The sequence below is a fragment of the Podarcis tiliguerta genome, assembly GCF_965153285.1.
Source record: "Podarcis tiliguerta genome assembly, chromosome: 3".
Lineage (NCBI taxonomy): Eukaryota > Metazoa > Chordata > Lepidosauria > Squamata > Lacertidae > Podarcis > Podarcis tiliguerta.
Genome location: NC_139536.1, coordinates 109,381,228 through 109,402,927, shown reverse-complemented (window position 1 = coordinate 109,402,927; position 21,700 = coordinate 109,381,228). Strand labels below are relative to the sequence as shown.

The 21,700-nt window shown below is 42.8% G+C and overlaps 1 protein-coding gene and 1 long non-coding RNA gene across 3 annotated transcripts in view; one reads left to right on the top strand and one right to left on the bottom strand.

The window, feature by feature from the left end:
- The window catches only part of LOC310675243, a 33,744-nt gene extending 22,582 nt beyond the window's left edge, over positions 1-11,162 (top strand). The window contains exon 4 of one of the 2 annotated variants that reach the window (XR_014509985.1): positions 10,918-11,162. This is a non-coding gene — a long non-coding RNA (uncharacterized lncRNA). Of the gene's footprint in view, positions 1-7,595; positions 7,752-10,917 lie in introns of those variants that run through there. The other variant, XR_014509986.1, reaches the window with a different exon arrangement.
- On the bottom strand, positions 6,097-15,464 carry SPATA24 (spermatogenesis associated 24). Its single transcript, XM_083435505.1, has 6 exons — positions 15,296-15,464; positions 12,379-12,444; positions 11,597-11,727; positions 10,386-10,456; positions 8,769-8,871; positions 6,097-7,606 (listed from the first exon to the last, which is right to left on the bottom strand). Exons 1-6 carry the CDS (start codon positions 15,374-15,376, stop codon positions 7,516-7,518), a joined length of 543 nt encoding a protein of 180 aa, XP_083291631.1. The 5' UTR covers positions 15,377-15,464; the 3' UTR covers positions 6,097-7,515.
- Between the last annotated feature and the right edge of the window lie 6,236 nt (positions 15,465-21,700).

Below are 21,700 nucleotides of genomic sequence, written 5' to 3'. Positions count from 1 at the left end.
TTTCAAAGACTGAAGCTGATAGCACAACAATACTGTGTGTGGAGGGATTAGTGTTTTCGTTTGTTATTATGGTATGTGTTTATGTGTTTTTATAGTATAAACTGCTCTGTGATCTTCGGATGAAGGGTGGTATAGAAATTTAATATATAATAATAATAACAACAACAGCAGAAACTGGCCATTTGCTGCTGGAAAATCTCTCCACCCCTTCCCATTTACCTCTAACTGATTGAAGTGTGAAGTCCCTGTGTGGTCCTCGGAGCAGTTTTCAATAGCTCTGTTCTTGAGGTGTAACCCAATAGGAATGAAGTTTGCACCTATCATTTTGCATTTCCAATCACCGCACACATTTGCCCTGCAGAACTTGTTTAGCTTTTGTGGGGTAAGTCAGGATACCACTGGAAAATTATTTTGGGTTGCACTTCTAATCAAGGGAAGCAATCTGCTAATTGAAAGACAAACTTGTTATGTACTGAAGTTCTCACCCTGGGCCAGCAGGGGAATACTGTAGATAGTTATGCAAATAAGGGATCGAAAGTGACGTTCAGTGATTGGATAGTTTTAGAAAATTGTTACAGTTACGTTGTACTGGAGCTCTATATAAGCAGGCTGGCTGAACCCTTCAGCCCAGTTCTGTTCTGGGCCTGTGAATAAACAAGAGCTGTTTGAAGAATCGCTGTGTCGTCTGACATGTTCACCCACAACTTAACAAAACTAGATAGATAAGGGAGTCTGAGATGAATTGCAGACAAGTCATACGGCCAGCCCCCTTTTAGGATTGGTGTCCCACTTAATCCACAGCTGCCCCTTAGACTGAAATAACGGAGATGGGCAACAGAGCTTTTCACACACGGTATCTTCTCTGGGAAAGCTTTGGCTAGTTTGCAGATATGGATCTTGCGAAAATCGTTCACATAATTACAACCTTGGTGATAGACACTTGCAATGTGGTCTACATGATCTGCCCTTTGGGACTGCTCAGAGCCCAGGCTTGGCACAAAATGCAGCTGTCTGCCTGACAACAGCATTATATAAGCACCGCTATATTTTTACTGACTTCCTGTAACCTTCTGTGCACCATTCAAGGTGCTGTCATTATCCCACAAAGCTCTCAAACACAGGGCTAAATCTTTAAGATCTCTAGATGTCAGTGTAATATTCTTAGGATTAGTCCAGCCCTAGAGGGACATTTTCTAACTTTCCTATGAGGAAAAAGCTCATTTTGAATTGCATGAACTGCCAACAAACCAAGGTCAAATTTTATTAAGGTCCTAGTCTCCTAATGATTTCATGTTCTCATAGCCCCAAATTTGTCTCTTCTGAATGTATTACAACTGTCACTAGCTGCAAAAAAAGAGAAAAGAAGAAAAGAATGCACAGGAGAGGGAAAAAAGGCTGTTTCTTCTTCACAGTGATTAATACGAATATATATACGGCACATATTAACGTAATTGTGACAGTGATGCCCTGATTTGGTGATAATGTTATTATTAATTTAATGGCTTTTAAAACCTCAGTTTTATTGTTTGTTTTTCTCATCTCTTTTTATTGATTTTTAAAATTCTTGATTCTGGCTTTTATTTACTGTATTCACTGTGGGTTAAACCACAGAACCTAGGACTTGCCGATTAGAAGATCGGCGGTTCGAATCCCCGCAACGGGGTGAGCTCCCGTTACTGGGTCCTTGCTCCTGCCAACCTAGCAGTTCGAAAGCACGTCAAAGTGCAAGTAGATAAATAGGTACCGCTCCAGCGGGAAGGTAAACGGCGTTTCCGTGTGCTGCTCTGGTTCACCAAAAGTGGCTTAGTCACAGAAAAGTACTTACCACCAGCTCTCTACTCAGAAGAGTGAGCTCAGCATGCCTCCTCACAAAGCTGATTGGAGGACTTAACTCATGAGCAGTTCTGATGCTCTGTGGGTATGCACCCTTGGGATGTATTTTTTTAATGCACAGGCTACAATCCTAACCTAGCTCCTGCCCACCTAGCAGTTCGAAAGCACGTCAAAGTGCAAGTAGATAAATAGGTACCGCTCCAGTGGGAAGGTAAACGGCGTTTCCGTGCGCTGCTCTGGTTTGCCAGAAGAGGCTTAGTCATGCTGGCCACATGACCTGGAAGCTGTATGCTGGCTCCCTCAGCCAATAAAGCGAGATGAGCGCCGCAACTCCAGAGTCGGCCACGACTGGACCTAATGGTCAGGGGTCCCTTTACCTTTACCTTACAATCCTAAACATACTTGCATGGCAGCAGATTACGTTGAAATAAATGGGTGCTTTGAGTAATCACTGCCTGCAAGTCATGCAGGTCCTGTTGGGAAAATATCTGGGTAACTAAAACGTGTATTTCTGAGGTCAACTGCTGTCCTTGAATATCAGGTGGCTCTTTATCTCTCTGCTTTCATGACTTCCATTGATATGTTCAGTTTATTTGCCTTCCTCCCTGCCCCCACTAGCTGCCACTGGTAGATATTGGAGCTGGAAAGCCTGTCCCTAGAGAATAATCTTTGCACATTTCACAAGGAGTGAGAGTACTGCTGTGGTATCAAAGCTGAACTTGACTTTTGCCCCACATAGAATTCTTATCTTTGTGAACTGTCTCATTTCTCCTTTTCTATCATTGCATATCTTCCTCTGTTAAAAAGACCAGCGTGGACTAAATCAAACTGCATTGCAGCCCAAATATTCAGATGTGTTTTAAATTGTTTTTCTGTGTGTGTGTGTGTGTGTGTGTGTGAAATGGATCTCAATGACTTAAGGTTTCAAAAGCCCTCAGCCCTAAATGAATGCAGACTTTTATAGCTCAGTTCTGGAGACTTCCATAATCTCATTATATAAAGGAGTGGAGAACCTTTGTCCCTCCAGGTGTTGCTGATTTACAAATTCCACCAGCCCTAGCAAGTCCCATGAGCCCAAGTAAGCTCCACTAAACACACTTTAAAAAGATGCTTTCCTTGCATCATTTAATTTTTCACTTCCCATTGTCTCAAGTAGCTTAAAGCACTTAGTTATTTCAGGGCCAACCAAAATAACTCCCGAGCATTGAAGTTTACTCCAGCAGTACCAGCAACAAAAACTCTTTATTGACAAGCAGCTGCTAAATTAAGGTTAAAATTACCATTGGAAGCACTCCTACTATTAGTGCAACGTGAGTTCTTGTGAATATTTCAGTGTCTAAATGTCAGAAGGCTTCATCGATCCAACTCCCCAAGCATCATCACAAAACTGAAATGTTGCCAAGGTAGCTGAAGTATATCTAACACAGACTGAGCTGGCCGATTCGCAGTAGAGGGATCCAATCTGTCTGATCCCAAAGAGAGTGCCAAACCTGTTTTAATTCTTAGCTATGAGTTGCGTTTAGATTCTAAAAGAGTCTAAAATAACCTTCCAGATTCCACATCCACAAAATAAAAAAAGTCAAATAAATAAAGTCCCCTGCCTTTTTCCTGTTCAAAAGAAAACCATTCTTGAACTGGAGCACAAACAAAGACATTGCAGATAGATAAAAAATGTGCAGAATAAGCTGCAATGACCTGATCTTGCTGAAAACTACAGTAAACCAATTTATTTATTTAAAAAGATCAGCAAAGTAACAGCAGGAGGTGTTAATCCACTGGGGGCATGCCAAGACTGTAAGCTACTGGATACGCTAGGTCAGATCGGTTCACCAATGGAGCTAAATTTAAAGTCTTGGGAATTAAAAAAATCAAAAATGAAAATCAGAAAAAGTGGCGTGTCAATTAACCCTTTAAACTGAAAGCCAAATGTGAGCTTTGTTACAAAGGTGTCTGCAAACTTGACATGAATGCTAGCAGCATCAACCCTGTGTGGGAATCCCTTGCAGGCGATCTCAGTGCCTGAAGATAGACAGTCAGGTCCGTGTATCTACAGCAGTGACCAGAGGAGGAATGACTGCTGGGAGGAAAGCAGAGAGAAGGAACGCCATGGTGCATCTGCAGCAGCAAAACTGAACACCTTCATCTGCCCCACTTGCAATGAAACATGTCTCTCCCAGGCGCTGCAACCTTCCAACAGCTTGACTGAATGCCCCAAAGGTGCATTTCCAAGACAGACGGATGCCAACAATCTTGTGCCTGTATTGTTCAAGGCACGTTGCCAAAAGCTGGGCTCAAAAACAATACACTGTGAAAAGTGCCACACAGATATTCGTATAGGTGCAAGTGTACAAGACCCAAATGAATTGTGAGGGTCAATTCCCCGTTACTGTAGGCATTCCAGATGGAGTCAGTGCCAAATACCAGGCATTCACTAGGTCTGGGACATCAGCCAGCGGAGGCTGAACCAAGCAGCTGTAGTTCATTCCCGTTTGGAATTTACCCATCTTCTAAGAGAATTTTTGACTCTATAGCCTCACCAGGTATGGGGCCATAACCTGTGTTAAAAGGTAACCAGGCGTTCATAACCAAACTGTTTCTCTGCAAATATACAGGGCACTAGGAAATCAGCCCTGAGTGCTCACTGGAAGGACAGATCCTGAAGCTTAGGCTCCAATACTTTGGCCATCTCATGAGAAGAGAAGACTCCCTGGAAAAGACCCTGATGTTGGGAAAGATGGAGGGTACAAGGAGAAGGGGACGACAGAGGACGAGATGGTTGGACAGTGTTCGCGAAGCTACCAGCATGAGTTTGACCAAACTGAGGGAGGCAGCGGAAGACAGGAGTGCCTGGCGTGCTCTGGTCCATGGGGTCACGAAGAGTCGGACACGACTAAACAACAACAACAACAGTAAGAAATAGGAAATCCAGGAGTTGTAGGCAAGGTAGCCCCACCAGAACCAGAAAATTAACTGGGTATTGTTTGTGATACAAGGTAGCCCCACCAGAACCAGAAAATTAACAGGGTATTGTTTGTGATACAATTTGTATGTGTGAAATGGTGGTACAGAACTACTTAAATAAAAGCCAGTGCTGCCCAGCCTTAAAACAACTGATGAGCTCAGTCCACAGCTGGGGATGTAATTAACAGATTAATGTTCCTAATCTTTGTGTCTGGCTAGATGTCTGTTCTTTTACACATAGCCCAGCGTAGCTGCTACGGTATTCCTCTTATGAATAAAGTGTTACCTCAATCACGTTATCCTTTACATAGTACTGTCAACACCTGACCAATGCCATCATATGAAATCCCACCTGCCACAGTATGAATTAGGTAATGTGGTAGTTTTGCTTTTGCATGGGCTCCCCTGCAATCTATTATCTTTTCTATAAAATCAAACAGCAAACAAAAATTAAAACCAAAGATTGTAATTTTTTGGGTAAAATCAGTAGTATGGAACTCTACTCCTACTGACTGCTAGACAAAAACAATAAGAACAGACTACTGAGACTTCAGTTACATGCCTTAGGGAATTGCCCTTCAGTAGCTCCTATTTAGCACCAGGTTGGTGACCTAACAGTAATAATTTAATATATTTTTAAAAAGAAATCTTCCCTTTAAGGCAAACGGGGTGATAACAAAGTCAAGAATCCCACTGAACACAAGTGAGTGGCAGCTGGATATGTTCAAATTAACTACATGAGAGGGTCTTCAAACACTGCAAATGTTTTTGAATGTATCCTGAAACATACAAGTACATGTGGTTAGCAGGCTAAGAAAGGACTAATACAATTCAGTACTTCATCTATTTTCTCTCTCTTCTATTATTTTTTTAATCTTCTTCTAATAATAATAATAATTTATTATTTATACCCCGCCCATCTGGCTGGGCTTCCCCAGCCACTCTGGGCGGCTTCCAAAAATATATATATTAAAACACTGCAATATATCAAACATTAAAAGCTTCCCTAAACAGAGCTGCCTTCAGATGTCTTCTAAAAGTCTGGTAGTTGTTGTTCTCTTTGACATCTGGTGGGAGGGCGTTCCACAGGGAGGGCGCCACTACCGAGAAGGCCCTCTGCCTGGTTCCCTGTAACTTGGCTTCTCGCAGTGAGGGAACTGCCAGAAGGCCCTCGATGCTGGACCTCAGTGTCCGGGTAGAACAATGGGGGTGGAGACGCTCCTTCAGATATACTGGACCGAGGCCGTTTAGGGCTTTAAAGGTTGTAGGGTTGTAGAAAAACAAGAAATCCAGTCAGTGTACTTCAGAGAAGATAAGTGGGTATTTATTTTGCTTTTGGAAAGGTAAGAATTTGCTATACAAATACACACACAGCACTAAGTTTCATAGTTGAGTTTTCAAACTAAAAAGTTTACCTATCACTTAACATCACAATAATTGGTTCCCACAATACCCACATAAACAGGTTAAGTTTACAAGGACAACAGCAAAGGATACATACCAATCCTAGAGTTGGCAGTGCATAATCCCAGGTACAAAACATTGTACTTTAGTGTTTGGAAAATAAATGTTCTTTACAAAAGAAGCACCAGTTTAAGGGGATAAAAGAAGAACTAACAACTGTATGTTTTTAAAAAGATCATGCAGAAAGGGCCAAAGAGAAGCTATAAAGATTGGTGCAATCTTATGCATGGAACTCAGATGTTCAAGAGAGTTCAGTAAGAATTATTTCCTAGCAATAGTGTTTAGGATTGCAGCCTGCAGCACAATCCTGGAATATGTGATACAAATGCCCTGGCGCATGTACACAAGAGTCTTTCGCTCGCCAATGAGTATCTAGCACAGACGTGGGTTACCTCTGGCCCCATCAGGTGCAATAGGGGTCCTAATTTACTCCTGGTTCCACTGGCTAGAGCTCCCATCCAATCCTTGCTGCAAATTCAGCGCTGAATTCAAGACCCATTTTTGGGAGGAATCTTTGCAGCTAAGGCGTAAGCTTCCAGCTGCATCTGCAAAGACTCCCCCTCTGCAGCCTCATCTTAAATTAAAACCAGGGAAAGAAGAGTGTGGCTTTGAGAAGACATACCACGTGGCAGCCTTTTAATTGTTTGAAGCTATTTGTTGTTCTCTTCCATTTGTTGCCACTTTCCTTGAAAATGTTTCTAAACAGCTAAAGAAGGAAAATGATAGACAGCCTTGAATGGCATGTGCTAGCTTAGAAATGAGCTCCTGCAATTCTTTACTCGCTTACCTTCGCATCTTTTGAACTCAGTGTGACCTACTTCTGAGTAGACATGTACATGGCTGCAATGGTAACCTCATAGTCCCACCCACACCAGGAACAACAAATTAAAGTACCATAAATACATAGTTACTGAATTACCACACTATGTAGTAGTGATTTTATTAAAACCCACAGATGCTTTAAAGATCATTGGGGTCTTGACTGCCTTTCATATCCGGGTGAAAAAGATGGTGCCTTATGCTTAAATATACAGAATCCAATGCAGTAGTCTTTGTCCACCTAAAGATGTACAGTAGTTCATACATTGGTCCCACTGGACAGAATGAAGTAGGGAAAGTTGGCATTTAGAGGTGAATATCTCACTTAAATTACCGGCAGAGTAATTTCTTGGTGGAAAAACTTAGAAGTTCATTTTTTATTTCAACACATCTAAGAGTAAGATTAGAATCAAGTGACTTGAGGGAATGCTTCTACGGTTATTTCAAATCCTTCTTGTTCTTTCTCCCAAGCACTTTTGCTATGTAACTTTCCTGTTGTTTTTGTATCTTGAATTCAGATGCTTGTTTCCTGCAAAACAAAACAACAACAAAAACCAGAAAGCACATTGTAAGAACATTTGCCATGCAATTTTCTTTGTGAAAATAGACATCTAAGTACTTACTGATCTGTGGCACGTGTGAAATATCAGGAAAATAAATGCAACGCTATTATGTGTGTGCCGACTCCTGAACAATCCTTTCAACATACAACCAATTGATAAAGAAAAACAGAATGTTGGACTTCCTATGATAATTTCACCGGGTGGTATTCAACGAAATTTATTCATAGTAGACCCACTGAAATTAATGGACTGCTGGATTAATGTTCATTAATTTCAATGAACCTACTCTGAGTAAAACTTAGCTAGATACCACCCATTCTTTGCCATGGGGTCTTCAAATCAGTTACTGCTTCCACCTACTCCATTAGAAACACATGCCTTATCAAACAGATCACTGGTTTCTATAATCAGCATTTACCACAGCTACAGTACTAAGCAATCGCTAGCAGCACAGCAACCCAGAAAGAATGGAACAGTTAAGAAAGCAGGAAAATACCCCAGGGGAAGAAACCAACAAAGCTGGCTTATGAAGTTGGTTTATTTCTACAAACCACAATTAAAATTAACCACAGTTTAGAGTTCAAACATAATGCTAAACTGCCATTAATTTTTTTTTAATGGATGTGAAAGCTTCTGCCTTGAAGTTTATTGGGATATCCAAACTGGACCTTTGAAGAAGCAATGGAGGAAAGCATACACACAAACAAAAAAGGAGGGGATGCCACAAGTACGAAACAAGTTTGAGGATAACTGTAAAAATAACTACTTTGACAGTGATTCTAAAGGAAGGGTGTAAATGTCTCAGTAAGCAATATTCTCTATTTCACACCACACCCCAAGATCTGGGGAAGCATCAGGCGGAGGAAAATTGTGATTAAAAATGAAAAGAAATACTTGGATCCTACAGCCTTTAAATGTATCTGTGGGAAGGTGGGTATTGTTTTGTTTTGTTTTAATTATTTACTTGTGTTTTATCTTGTATTGCATTTTGTGAACCACCCTGGGATCTCTTGAAGGGCAATATATAAATTTAATAATAGTAATAATAAAAGGGAAATAGTTAACTCAGTTACCTACATATTTTCAAAGAATCTAGTAAAAGTGTCTTCGATAAAAACATATACTTACTTTAATGTTTGCTTCTGGTTGTTGATGAAGTTCTGCAGCTCCCTGATCTCGTTTTCTTTGTAGTTCAGAACGTCTTCCTGTTTTTGAATATGGGTCTCAATTTCTGTAGGAGGAATTTGGAAATCACTGATTTGTGCTTTTGCTTTCTAAATATCAAAATCAAAGGGCACAAAACAAAGTTATGTACAAAGAATTACCAGCAAAGTCTCAAACTGTATTATCCTGGTTCGGTTATAGTCAACCCAAATAGGTAATGCTATAGGTACTACATGTTAGGATATTTCCGTTCCACCTTAAAAGGGAGCAGGATGTTTGTGTCACAGCCTGCGCATTTCCTGTTTCACAGGATGTTTCTGTTGTGTCTTTGCTTTCGTTTCTCTCTCTCTCGGAGCCGGAACACTGAAGCAGGCAGTCATGTTTTTCTTTGTTCTGATCAACACAGAAATAAACTTGTAAATAATGCTCTCCTGAGTGCATCTTTCGCTGTGCATTATCTGCTGATAAGAGCGTGCACGGCTCTGGAATGTGGCAAGCTATTTCTGGAGCTCGTGTCGCTAATTGCTGATACTGCGTGTCTATGGGAGATCGATGGACGTCCGGAGACGACGTGAAGTCATGATGGACTTTGTCTCCCTGGCAGTATCCCAACACTACATGCTCTAGAAACTGAATTCTGTGCCCAGGATAAAAAAAATAGACATATTTATTTATTTTCTTACATTTATATCCTGCCTTTCTTCCAGCAGTTTAAGTGCCTGAGGGTAGTTACCCATCTAGGCACTAACCAGATCCAGACCTACTGAGGGGCCCATGACACTGACAGAATACACAAGGTGCAGAAAAAGTGGAGGCAAATGCATCTATGCCCCTGAGCGCAGGACGATAGGGAGCTGCTGCCAAACATATCTGTATCTATATATCTATACAGTGGTACCTCGGGTTACATACGCTTCAGGTTACAGACTCCGCCAACCCAGAAATAGTACCTTGGGTTAAGAACTTTGCTTCAGGATGAGAACAGAAATCCCTGCTCTGGCGGCTCGGCAACAGCGGGAGGCCCCATTAGCTAAAGTGGTGCTCTAGGTTAAGAACAGTTTCAGGTTAAGTACGGACCTCCGGAACGAATTAAGTACGTAACCAGAGGTACTACTGTATCTATCTATCTATCTATCTATCTATCTATCTATCTATCTATCTATCTATAGTGTACCTGTTTTCAAGCTTGCCCGCTTGCCAACATTTTTAAGTATACATTTTTACTTGAGGAATTAGACTTTTAGGCATTCCTTTTAAGAAGAAGAAGAAGAGGAGGAGTTTGGATTTGATATCCCGCTTTATCACTACCCAAAGGAATCTCAAAGCGGCTCACATTCTCCTTTCCCTTCCTCCCCCACAACAAGCACTCTGTGAGGTGAGTGGGGCTGAGAGACTTCAGAGAAGTGTGACTGGCCCAAGGTCACCCTGCTAGCAGCTGCAGGTGGAGGAGCGGAGACGCAAACCCGGTTCACCAGATTACGAGTCTCTTAACCACTACACCACACAGGCTAAAGTGCCTAAAGGGGTTAATTTCTCAAGTAATCCTCAGTCTGAGACGATAAAACAATCTAGTGAATTTACCAGCGCATTTGCTCAACAGCTTGTCTTTTTGGATCGATTCCTTCTGCACTTTGCTTTTTACCCGAGAAAGTCTACAACAGAAGGAATATTATTTTAGTCACACATGTCAATACCTTTAAATACAGCTGGAATAAGTAGTTCAAATGTTGTTATCTGTCAGATAAGATGATCAGGAGCAAGTCATACGTGCCCCTTATGCACCTTTGGAAACTTGACCTTTGTAATTATGGAGCCGACCGATCTGTAGAACAGTGCTAGTTAGGCTACAGATTTAAGTGTGTACGTTGCACTGATCCCCTTTAAGCTTCTGTTATGTTGTTGCAGTGACTTGAAAAGATCCACATAACCATTTCACAGGATCCAAACTTTCTCTTTTATACTGAACTCACTCTCAAGAGTGTGGATCCGTTCCTTGTATAACCAAAACATCACAGAAATAACCATCCACACACATGAGGCTTGAGGGAGTACTAACATTTACAGAAGTAAAAATAGATAGCCAGCCCTAAGGGGGGAAACCCCAAACAGTAAGGGGCTACTGGAAAGAATTTTTATTTTATTTTATTTTGAATATTCTCAGTGAGCACAGAACGCTGATGGGTTGGGTGGTGGGAATAAAAAAACGGGAACTGAACGAAACATCATGGTAGAGGACACTGCTCTAGGGCTAGCACGCAGTGTGACTGCAATTCTACAAGGGCGTAATTACGAGAAAACATGCTTAGCATTGCAGCAAACAAGCCTCTTAGCTTGGAAAATTCTGGCACGCCCAACAATACTAACCCTACTTCCAGCTCAGTCAGGCTACTGGCTCACGTAGCCTGCTGCTGTATACTCTGGTCTTATCCAGCAGTTGCTAAATCTTAGCACCTGCTTATAATGGAGGATGAAGACTCAGGGAGCAGCTGGTCAGTTGTTGAAACAGGTGCTAGGATACAGATTTCTCGTTCCTTCCAGCCTCTGAACTGCCCGAAGTGGTCAAGAGCAGAAAGAGATAGAGCTGCCTTTATCCAGAGCCGCTACTGTTCCTTTCTTGCACGTGCCTGGCTGTTCAGAGGTTGGGGGAGAGGCAGCGGCTGGTCCCTTGGGAACTGGCTAGTCCGTGGTCTTCTGGGGAACTGTAACTATCATTTCACCAACTCCCCTTTCTAGACAAGAAAACCTGAGCCCGTTCTCTTCACAGAGACTCCCACACCAATCTACAAGCATACGCAGTGTCAAAAGCTTGTTTCTCCCTCTCAAGTTGCTTTGACAGAACATCAATCTCCCCAAGGGCGAATTCCAGCTGTTCGGATTCCATCGCTAGATTACTCTTCGTCTTTGCATGTTCTTCCTCTTCCTTCTGTAAATTAGAATACAGTTGAAAAATCTAAGTTCTTAGATTGCCTAACAGGTAAACCAACATTATAAAAAAGGAAGTATTCAACTGCATCAGCAGGCAAAGAAAATATGCCACAACTCTGGTGTAAAGTAAAAGGACCCCAGCTGGTTAAATCCAGTCAAACATTGACTATGGGCTGCAGTGCTCATCTCGCTTCAGGCCGAGGGAGCCGGTGTTTGTCCACAGACAGCTTTCTGGGTTATGTGGCCAGCATGACTAAACCGCTTCTGGCACAATGGGACACCGTGATGAGTGCCAGAGCACATGGAAACGCCGCAGCACTATCTACTAGCATTGGTATGTTTTTGAACTGCTAGTTTGGCAGAAGCTGGGACAGAGGAATGGAAGCTCACCCAGTTGCGCTGATTTGAACTGCTGACCTTCCGATCAGCAAGCCCAAGAGGCTTAGACCACAGCACCACTCGAGTCCCCTCACTCTCAAATATTCAGATACTAACTTCTGATATTAAAAACCGACATTGTCACAAGACATGAATCTACAGGGGAACTTGCACAAATCTTTGAGAATGTGCAATCTCTACTGCTGCCTTGATTATGTTTAACAAAAGAGTAAAAATATCAGAAATAAATTATTAAATGAAGGCCACATACCTGCAGTTTCCTTATAATAGCCTCATATTCCACCTTGCTTACAGAGTTCTCTTTCTGCATTGCTATCTGTTAAAAGAATGTTATATTTTATAGATTAGTTGTTTGTGAATTACTATTGGGGGGGGGAATGCTGAATGTATATTAGTTATTTTTGCAGTCTGATCCTATGCTGAGTTAGGTCAATCTATGTCTACTGATTGCAGTGGGCTTAGGCATATCTAGAGATGTGAAAGCATGCAGAAAAAAGAAAAAATTGTGGAAAACCCACCCCACCCTATTTTTCTGTCCCCATTTTGGAAGCAACCAAACCAACAACAACAACAAACAGAAAAACAGTTGGGGGGGCACGGTTTCATTTTTTTGTTTTTCCAAACCTTCACCTCTCTAGGTATATCTTTATCTAGATAGGCTCACTCTGTTTTATGGCTATTGCATTACAGCTTCTGCTCATTTTACGACTAACTACAATTTTATTTACAAAAGTACTTATATGTCAGCCACTGATGCAGTTTCATGATTTTTAATCAACTGCATAGGCTTGTCGGTATAGAAAGGTCTTTAAAAGTGAGGTTGCCTGCCAAATCTCTGCTTGAAGAGTGTTCCACAGAATGGGACCAGCAACAGTAATTGCCCAACTTCTGATTGAGTTGAGCTCCTGTAGGAGTGTTCTTGGTAACTGGGCAAGGCTAGGATATAAGGGCTCAGGCAATCCTGGATCCAAGTTGTTCAGGGCTCTGTGTATCAATCCAAAATCCTTAATCTGCTCCAGTAGCATATGGGCAGCCTGGCCATCCAACTGCAGCAGCAGCCTAGTCGCAGCAGTCTGCCCTAGCTGGAGCTTCTACACTAGGCCTAAGGGCAGCCTTACATAGAACACATTGCAGTATTTACCTTGAGGTTCCTACAACAAGCACTACACACATATGACTGGTGTGCTTTATTTTAGATATGCGGGTGGCACTGTGGGTTAAACCACAGAGCCTAGGATTTGCCGATCAGAAGGTCAGCGGTTCAAATCCCCGCAATGGGGTGAGCTCCCGTTACTCGGTCCCTGCTCCTGCCAACTGAGCAGTTCGAAAGCACGTCAAAGTGCAAGTAGATAAATAGGTACTGCTCCGGCAGGAAGGTAAACGGTGTTTCTGTGCGCTGCTCTGGTTCGCCAGAAGCGGCTTAGTCATGCTGGCCACATGAGCTGGAAGCTGTACGCCGGCTCCCTCGGCCAGTAAAGCGAGATGAGCGCCGCAACCCCAGAGTCGGTCACGACTGGACCTAATGATCAGGGGTCTCTTTACCTTTACCTTACATCATGTTGAGGGTCCTGGCTGAAATCTTAATTTGGCAACCACCTTAAATAAAACCAGAGATATAATCTCATTGTGTTCTTGGAGGCAATTGCTTCCATTTCAGAGCCATGACGGCACACATGGAATAATGAAAAACCCTGCAGAATTACACCAAATGTCCATTTAGCCTTCCATCTGGTTTCCAACAGCAGCCAGCTATATGGCGCTAGAAAACCCACATGGTCATCCCTGCCCTCCAGCAACTGGTCTTTAAAGGTACACTGCCTTTGAGGCTGGAGGTTCTATCTGGAGATACAAACACACACACTATGTTTAATTCCCTATGTTCTGCTGGATCAGACTAAAACTCCTATCTAATCCAGAATCCTGTTTCCAGCAGAAAGGGCACGAAATAAACAATCCTCCATTGTTCGCACTCCCAGAAACTGGTATTCAGCAGCCTACCTACGGGACCGCCTCTCCTGGTATGCCAAGCAGAGGTCCTTAAGGTCCACAAATGACAACATTTTGGAGGTCCCAAGTCGCAAGGTGCTTAGATTGGTCTCAGCTAGGGCCAGGGCCTTTTCAGCACTGGCCCCTGACTTGGTGGAACACTCTGTCACAAGAGACTAGGGCCCTGCGGGACTTGACATCTTTCCGCAGGGCCTGCAAGACAGAGCTGTTCCACCTGGCCTTTGGTTTGGACTCAGTCGGACCCTTATGTTTCCCTCCCCTTATGGTTTTGATCTATGGGCTACTTTTAAAATGAGGCAGCATTTTAACCTGTATTTTAAATTGGTTGGCTTTTTTTCCTATTATGTTTTTACTGTGATTTTATTGGTGCTAGCCGCCCTGAGCCCGCTCTGCCCGGGGAATAAATAAAATTTAGTATTATTATTATTACAGTGGTACCTCGGGTTACATACGCTTCAGGTTACAGACTCCGCTAACCCAGAAATAGTGCTTCAGGTTAAGAATTTTGCTTCAGGATGAGAACAGAAATCATGCTCCGGCGGCAGCGGGAGGCCCCATTAGCTAAAGTGGTGCTTCAGGTTAAGAACAGTTTCGGGTTAAGAACAGACCTCCGGAACGAATTAAGTACTTAACCCGAGGTACCACTGTAATTACTGCCTTTGAACACATAGGGTTTTATGAAACTGTAAAGCATGGTAGTCAAAGGCAAGAAGTAGGACGTGCAGTAGTGGCAGTGTTCTTTCTCGGTGTCTAAACTAATAATGATAATAATAATATTACCGTATATTATTGTTTAATAACAATAATAATAATATAATAATAATTATTAATTACTGCCTTTGAACAGATAGGGCTTTATGAAACTACCATACAGTCAATGGCGAGGAGTAGGAATTGCAGCAGTGGTAGTTCTTGCTCAGTGTCTAAACTAATAGTAATAATAATAATAGGGATTTTTATGCGCAGAGTGTTGGGGAGGCACAGAGGGGGGTGGGCCTGCAGAGGGCTACATCCGCGAGGCTTTTGGCCAACGTTTCCCACAGGCTGCTGCCCAGCTCGGTGGCCGGCGACCGCCGAAGGGAACCAGCGCGCCCCTTCCCACAACCCTTTACTGGAGGGAGAAGAGACGGCGCGGCCGCCCCGGGCGCCTCCAGCCCCACCTGTCGCCTCAGCCTCTCCAGCAGAGCCTCCTGCGTCTCGATCAGGTCTCGCAGCTGCTGGAAGGCCACGGACGACGCCATTTTGTTTCTCCCCCCCACTCCTTCACCGGCCGTTGGAAGTGCGCGCGCTTCCCCCCTCCGGCCAATCACGCAGCGGCGCCGAACGTGAATCACGGGAGCTTCGCCCTCGCGAGACTTCTTCGCCCGCCCCTTCCGCCCAGTCGCATCAGAACAAGGGAGGGGCGGGGCCAGAGCTCTGTCTAGAGTCCAGCGAGTACCGTAATTCCCCTAATGCAGGCTCTGAGAGAAAAAAAACCGTAATTCCCCTAATGCAGGCTTAGAGATGGATGGACAAACATTCACAAAAAGACACACACAGAGTGTGTGTGTGTGTGTGGTGTAAAGGTTTGAGCGTTGGAGTAGGACCTGTGAGACCAGGGTTGAAATCCCCACTCATCCACGAAGCTGCCATCCTGCTGATCATGTATATTCAGCCTTGTTTTTACCTTGTAATCTTTGGGGAAGGTAGGAATTATTAAAAAGTCAGTCAGTTGCCAAGTTGTGTTGCTTCTCCTTGCAAAAAGCCACCTGGACGTTTCTGCACACTCGTACTTAAAAATCTGCTTTGTGATGAAGGGCGGTTAAAAAACACACACAACCCAAATAAATAAACATGTTTTGTGATAATACAGTGTTGGTTACAGTGATAATACAGTGTTGATAATACAGTGTTGAAGATCATGGCCACTGGTCCCATCACCTCCTGGCAAATAGAAGGGGAGGAAATGGAGGCAGTGAGAGATTTTACTTTCTTGGGCTCCATGATCACTGCAGATGGTGACAGCAGCCACGAAATTAAAAGACGCCTGCTTCTTGGGAGGAAAGCAATGACAAACCTAGACAGCATTTTAAAAAGTAGAGACATCACCTTGCCAACAAAGGTCTGTATAGTATAGTATAGTATAGTATAGTATAGTATAGTAAAAGCTATGGTTTTCCCAGTAGTGATGTATGGAAGTGAGAGCTGGACCATAAAGAAGGTTGATCGCCGAAGAATTGACGCTTTTGAATTATGGTGCTGGAGGAAACTCTGGAGAGTCCCATGGACTGCAAGAAGATCAAATGCATCCATTCTTAAGGAAATCAGCCCTGAGTGCTCACTGGAAGGACAGATCGTGAAGCTGAGGCTCCAATACTTTGGCCACCTCATGAGAAGAGAAGACTCACTGGAAAAGACTCTGATGTTGGGAAAGATCACAAGGAGAAGGGGAGGACGGAGGACGAGATGGTTAGACAGTGTTCTCGAAGCTACAAACATGAATCTGACCAAACTGCGGGTGGCAGTGGAAGACAGGAGTGCCTGGCGTGCTCTGGTCCATGGGGTCACGAAGAGTCAGACACGACTGAACGACTAAACAACAACAACAAGTGTTGGTTACTGCAACAATTTTCACTTTTGCTTTCTTCGCTGACCTGTGACTATCCAGAACTCCAGTTCCAAATTATTCATCTTTTGCACAGCTCCTACCATGGGGCATTCTTCTTCAGATCCTCCTCCACCCTCACCCCATCACTGTTTTTTTTTACTTTTAAATGGTACTCATAAGGTAAAGCACTATGTTGGCATAGAGATAAACAATGTATCGTTTCATTTTTTCCGGCACTCTTGTGACTTTCTGTGGTTACAAAGCAAGTTAAAAAGAAATCTGCCAGAGGTTTGTTGTCCATAATTACCTAACTTGAAACTAAAGGCTCAGTGGGATCACTCTCCAAAAGCTGAGCAAAGCCCCGAAAGGGTGGGGCCTGCTTAATATACATAAAAACGTAAAGGACCCCTGACCATTAGGTCCAGTCGTGGCCGACTCTGGGGTTGGAGCGCTCATCTCGCTTTATTGGCTGAGGCAGCCGGCGTACAGCTTCTGCGTCATGTGGCCAGCATGACTATACCGCTTCTGGCAAACCAGAGGAGCGCACGGAAACGCCATTTACATTCCCGCCAGAGTGGTACCTATTTATCTACTTGCACTTTGACGTGCTTTCGAACTGCTAAGTTGGCGGGAGCACCCCATTTTTTCAAAAAAATGTTGTTCAGACGTCGAGGGCTAATTCTGTTTCCCATGATAAAAACCCATCTGTTTCCACCGAAAAAGCTTTCAGGGGATCATTTGCAACAGTTTGGCACCATTTGTGAATGAATTCCAGAACGTCAGATTTTTGCTGAAATTGTGACCGCGCGGCTTAGGGATTTTTTCAAAAAAAGTTGTTCTGACTTTGAGGGCTAATTCTGTTTCCCATAGTAAAAACCCATCTGTTTCCACCGAAAAAGCGTTCAGGGGATCGTTTGCAACACTTTGGCACCATTTTTGAGTGAATTGCAGAACGTCAGATTTTTGCTGAAATTGTGACCGCGCGGCTTAGGGATTTTTTCAAAAAAAGTTGTTCAGATGTTGAGGGCTAATTCTGTTTCCCATGATAAAAACCCATCTGCTTCCACCGAAAAAGCTTTCAGGAGATCGTTTGCAACAGTATGGCACCATTTTTGAGTGAATTGCAGAACGTCAGATTTTTGCTGAAATTGTGACCGCGCGGCTTAGGGATTTTTTCAAAAAAAGTTGTTCAGACGTAAAGGGCTAATTCTGTTTCCCATGAGAGAAACCCATCTGTTTCCACCGAAAAAGCTTTCAGGGGATAGTTTGCAACACTTTGGCACCATTTTTGAGTGAATTGCAGAACGTCAGATTTTTGCTGAAATTGTGACCGCGCGGCTTAGGGATTTTTTCAAAAAAAGTTGTTCAGACGTAAAGGGCTAATTCTGTTTCCCATGAGAGAAACCCATCTGTTTCCACCGAAAAAGCTTTCAGGGGATCGTTTGCAACACTTTGGCACCTTTTTTGAGTGAATTGCAGAACGTCAGATTTTTGCTGAAATTGTGACCGCGCGGCTTAGGGATTTTTTCAAAAAAAGTTGTTCAGACGCCGAGGGCTAATTCTGTTTCCCATGATAAAAACCCATCTGTTTCCACCGAAAAAGCTTTCAGGAGATTGTTTGCAACACTTTGGCACCATTTTTGAGCGAATTGCAGAACGTCAGATTTTTGCTGAAATTGTGACCGCGCGGCTTAGGGATTTTTTCAAAAAAAGTTGTTCTGACTTTGAGGGCTAATTCTGTTTCCCATAGTAAAAACCCATCTGTTTCCACCGAAAAAGCTTTCAGGGGATCGTTTGCAACACTTTGTCACCATTTTTGAGTGAATTGCAGAACGTCAGATTTTTGCTGAAATTGTGACCGCGCGCCTTAGGGATTTTTTCAAAAAAAGTTGTTCAGACGCCGAGGGCTAATTCTGTTTCCCATGATAAAAACCCATCTGTTTCCACCGAAAAAGCTTTCAGGAGATTGTTTGCAACACTTTGGCACCATTTTTGAGTGAATTGCAGAACGTCAGATTTTTGCTGAAATTGTGACCGCGCGGCTTAGGGATTTTTTCAAAAAAAGTTGTTCTGACTTTGAGGGCTAATTCTGTTTCCCATAGTAAAAACCCATCTGTTTCCACCGAAAAAGCTTTCAGGGGATCGTTTGCAACACTTTGTCACCATTTTTGAGTGAATTGCAGAACGTCAGATTTTTGCTGAAATTGTGACCGCGGCTTAGGGATTTTTTTCAAAAAAAGTTGTTCCGACGTAAAGGGCTAATTCTGTTTCCCATGATGAAAACCCATTTGTTTCCGCCGAAAAAGCTTTCAGGGGATCGTTTGCAACACTTTGGCACCTTTTTTGAGTGAATTGCAGAACGTCAGATTTTTGCTGAAATTGTGACCGCGCGGCTTAGGGATTTTTTCAAAAAAAGCTGTTCAGACGTCGAGGGCTAATTCTGTTTCCCATGATAAAAACCCATCTGTTTCCACCGAAAAAGCTTTCAGGAGATTGTTTGCAACACTTTGGCACCATTTTTGAGTGAATTGCAGAACGTCAGATTTTTGCTGAAATTGTGACCGCGCGGCTTAGGGATTTTTTCAAAAAAAGTTGTTCCGACGTAAAGGGCTAATTCTGTTTCCCATAGTAAAAACCCATCTGTTTCCACCGAAAAAGCTTTCAGGGGATCGTTTACAACACTTTGTCACCATTTTTGAGTGAATTGCACGTCAGATTTTTGCTGAAATTGTGACCGCGCGGCTTAGGGATTTTTTCAAAAAAAGTTGTTCCGACGTAAAGGGCTAATTCTGTTTCCCATGATGAAAACCCATCTGTTTCCGCCGAAAAAGCTTTCAGGGGATCGTTTGCAACACTTTGGCACCTTTTTTGAGTGAATTGCAGAACGTCAGATTTTTGCTGAAATTGTGACCGCGCGGCTTTGGGATTTTTTCAAAAAAAGCTGTTCAGACGTCGAGGGCCAATTCTGTTTCCCATAGTAAAAACCCATCTGTTTCCACCGAAAAAGCTTTCAGGGGATCGTTTGCAACACTTTGGCACCATTTTTGAGTGAATTGCAGAACGTCAGATTTTTGCTGAAATTGTGACCGCGCGGCTTAGGGATATTTTCAAAAAAAGTTGTTCAGACGTAAAGGGCTAATTCTGTTTCCCATGATAAAAACCCATCTGTTTCCACCGAAAAAGCTTTCAGGAGATTGTTTGCAACACTTTGGCACCATTTTTGAGTGAATTGCAGAACGTCAGATTTTTGCTGAAATTGTGACCGCGCGGCTTAGGGATTTTTTCAAAAAAAGTTGTTCTGACTTTGAGGGCTAATTCTGTTTCCCATAGTAAAAACCCATCTGTTTCCACCGAAAAAGCGTTCAGGGGATCGTTTGCAACACTTTGGCACCATTTTTGAGTGAATTGCAGAACGTCAGATTTTTGCTGAAATTGTGACCGCGCGGCTTAGGGATTTTTTCAAAAAAAGTTGTTCAGATGTTGAGGGCTAATTCTGTTTCCCATGATAAAAACCCATCTGTTTCCACCGAAAAAGCTTTCAGGAGATCGTTTGCAACAGTATGGCACCATTTTTGAGTGAATTGCAGAACGTCAGATTTTTGCTGAAATTGTGACCGCGCGGCTTAGGGATTTTTTCAAAAAAAGTTGTTCAGACGTAAAGGGCTAATTCTGTTTCCCATGAGAGAAACCCATCTGTTTCCACCGAAAAAGCTTTCAGGGGATCGTTTGCAACACTTTGGCACCATTTTTGAGTGAATTGCAGAACGTCTGATTTTTGCTGAAATTGTGACCGCGCGGCTTAGGGATTTTTTCAAAAAAAGTTGTTCAGACGTAAAGGGCTAATTCTGTTTCCCATGAGAGAAACCCATCTGTTTCCACCGAAAAAGCTTTCAGGGGATCGTTTGCAACACTTTGGCACCTTTTTTGAGTGAATTGCAGAACGTCAGATTTTTGCTGAAATTGTGACCGCGCGGCTTAGGGATTTTTTCAAAAAAAGTTGTTCAGACGCCGAGGGCTAATTCTGTTTCCCATGATAAAAACCCATCTGTTTCCACCGAAAAAGCTTTCAGGAGATTGTTTGCAACACTTTGGCACCATTTTTGAGCGAATTGCAGAACGTCAGATTTTTGCTGAAATTGTGACCGCGCGGCTTAGGGATTTTTTCAAAAAAAGTTGTTCTGACTTTGAGGGCTAATTCTGTTTCCCATAGTAAAAACCCATCTGTTTCCACCGAAAAAGCTTTCAGGGGATCGTTTGCAACACTTTGTCACCATTTTTGAGTGAATTGCAGAACGTCAGATTTTTGCTGAAATTGTGACCGCGCGCCTTAGGGATTTTTTCAAAAAAAGTTGTTCAGACGCCGAGGTCTAATTCTGTTTCCCATGATAAAAACCCATCTGTTTCCACCGAAAAAGCTTTCAGGAGATTGTTTGCAACACTTTGGCACCATTTTTGAGTGAATTGCAGAACCTCAGATTTTTGCTGAAATTGTGACCGCGGCTTAGGGATTTTTTTCAAAAAAAGTTGTTCCGACGTAAAGGGCTAATTCTGTTTCCCATGATGAAAACCCATCTGTTTCCGCCGAAAAAGCTTTCAGGGGATCGTTTGCAACACTTTGGCACCATTTTTGAGTGAATTGCACAACGTCAGATTTTTGCTGAAATTGTGACCGCGCGGCTTAGGGATTTTTTCAAAAAAAGCTGTTCAGACGTCGAGGGCTAATTCTGTTTCCCATAGTAAAAACCCATCTGTTTCCACCGAAAAAGCTTTCAGGGGATCGTTTGCAACACTTTGGCACCATTTTTGAGTGAATTGCAGAACGTCAGATTTTTGCTGAAATTGTGACCGCGCGGCTTAGGGATATTTTCAAAAAAAGTTGTTCAGACGTAAAGGGCTAATTCTGTTTCCCATGATAAAAACCCATCTGTTTCCACCGAAAAAGCTTTCAGGAGATTGTTTGCAACACTTTGGCACCATT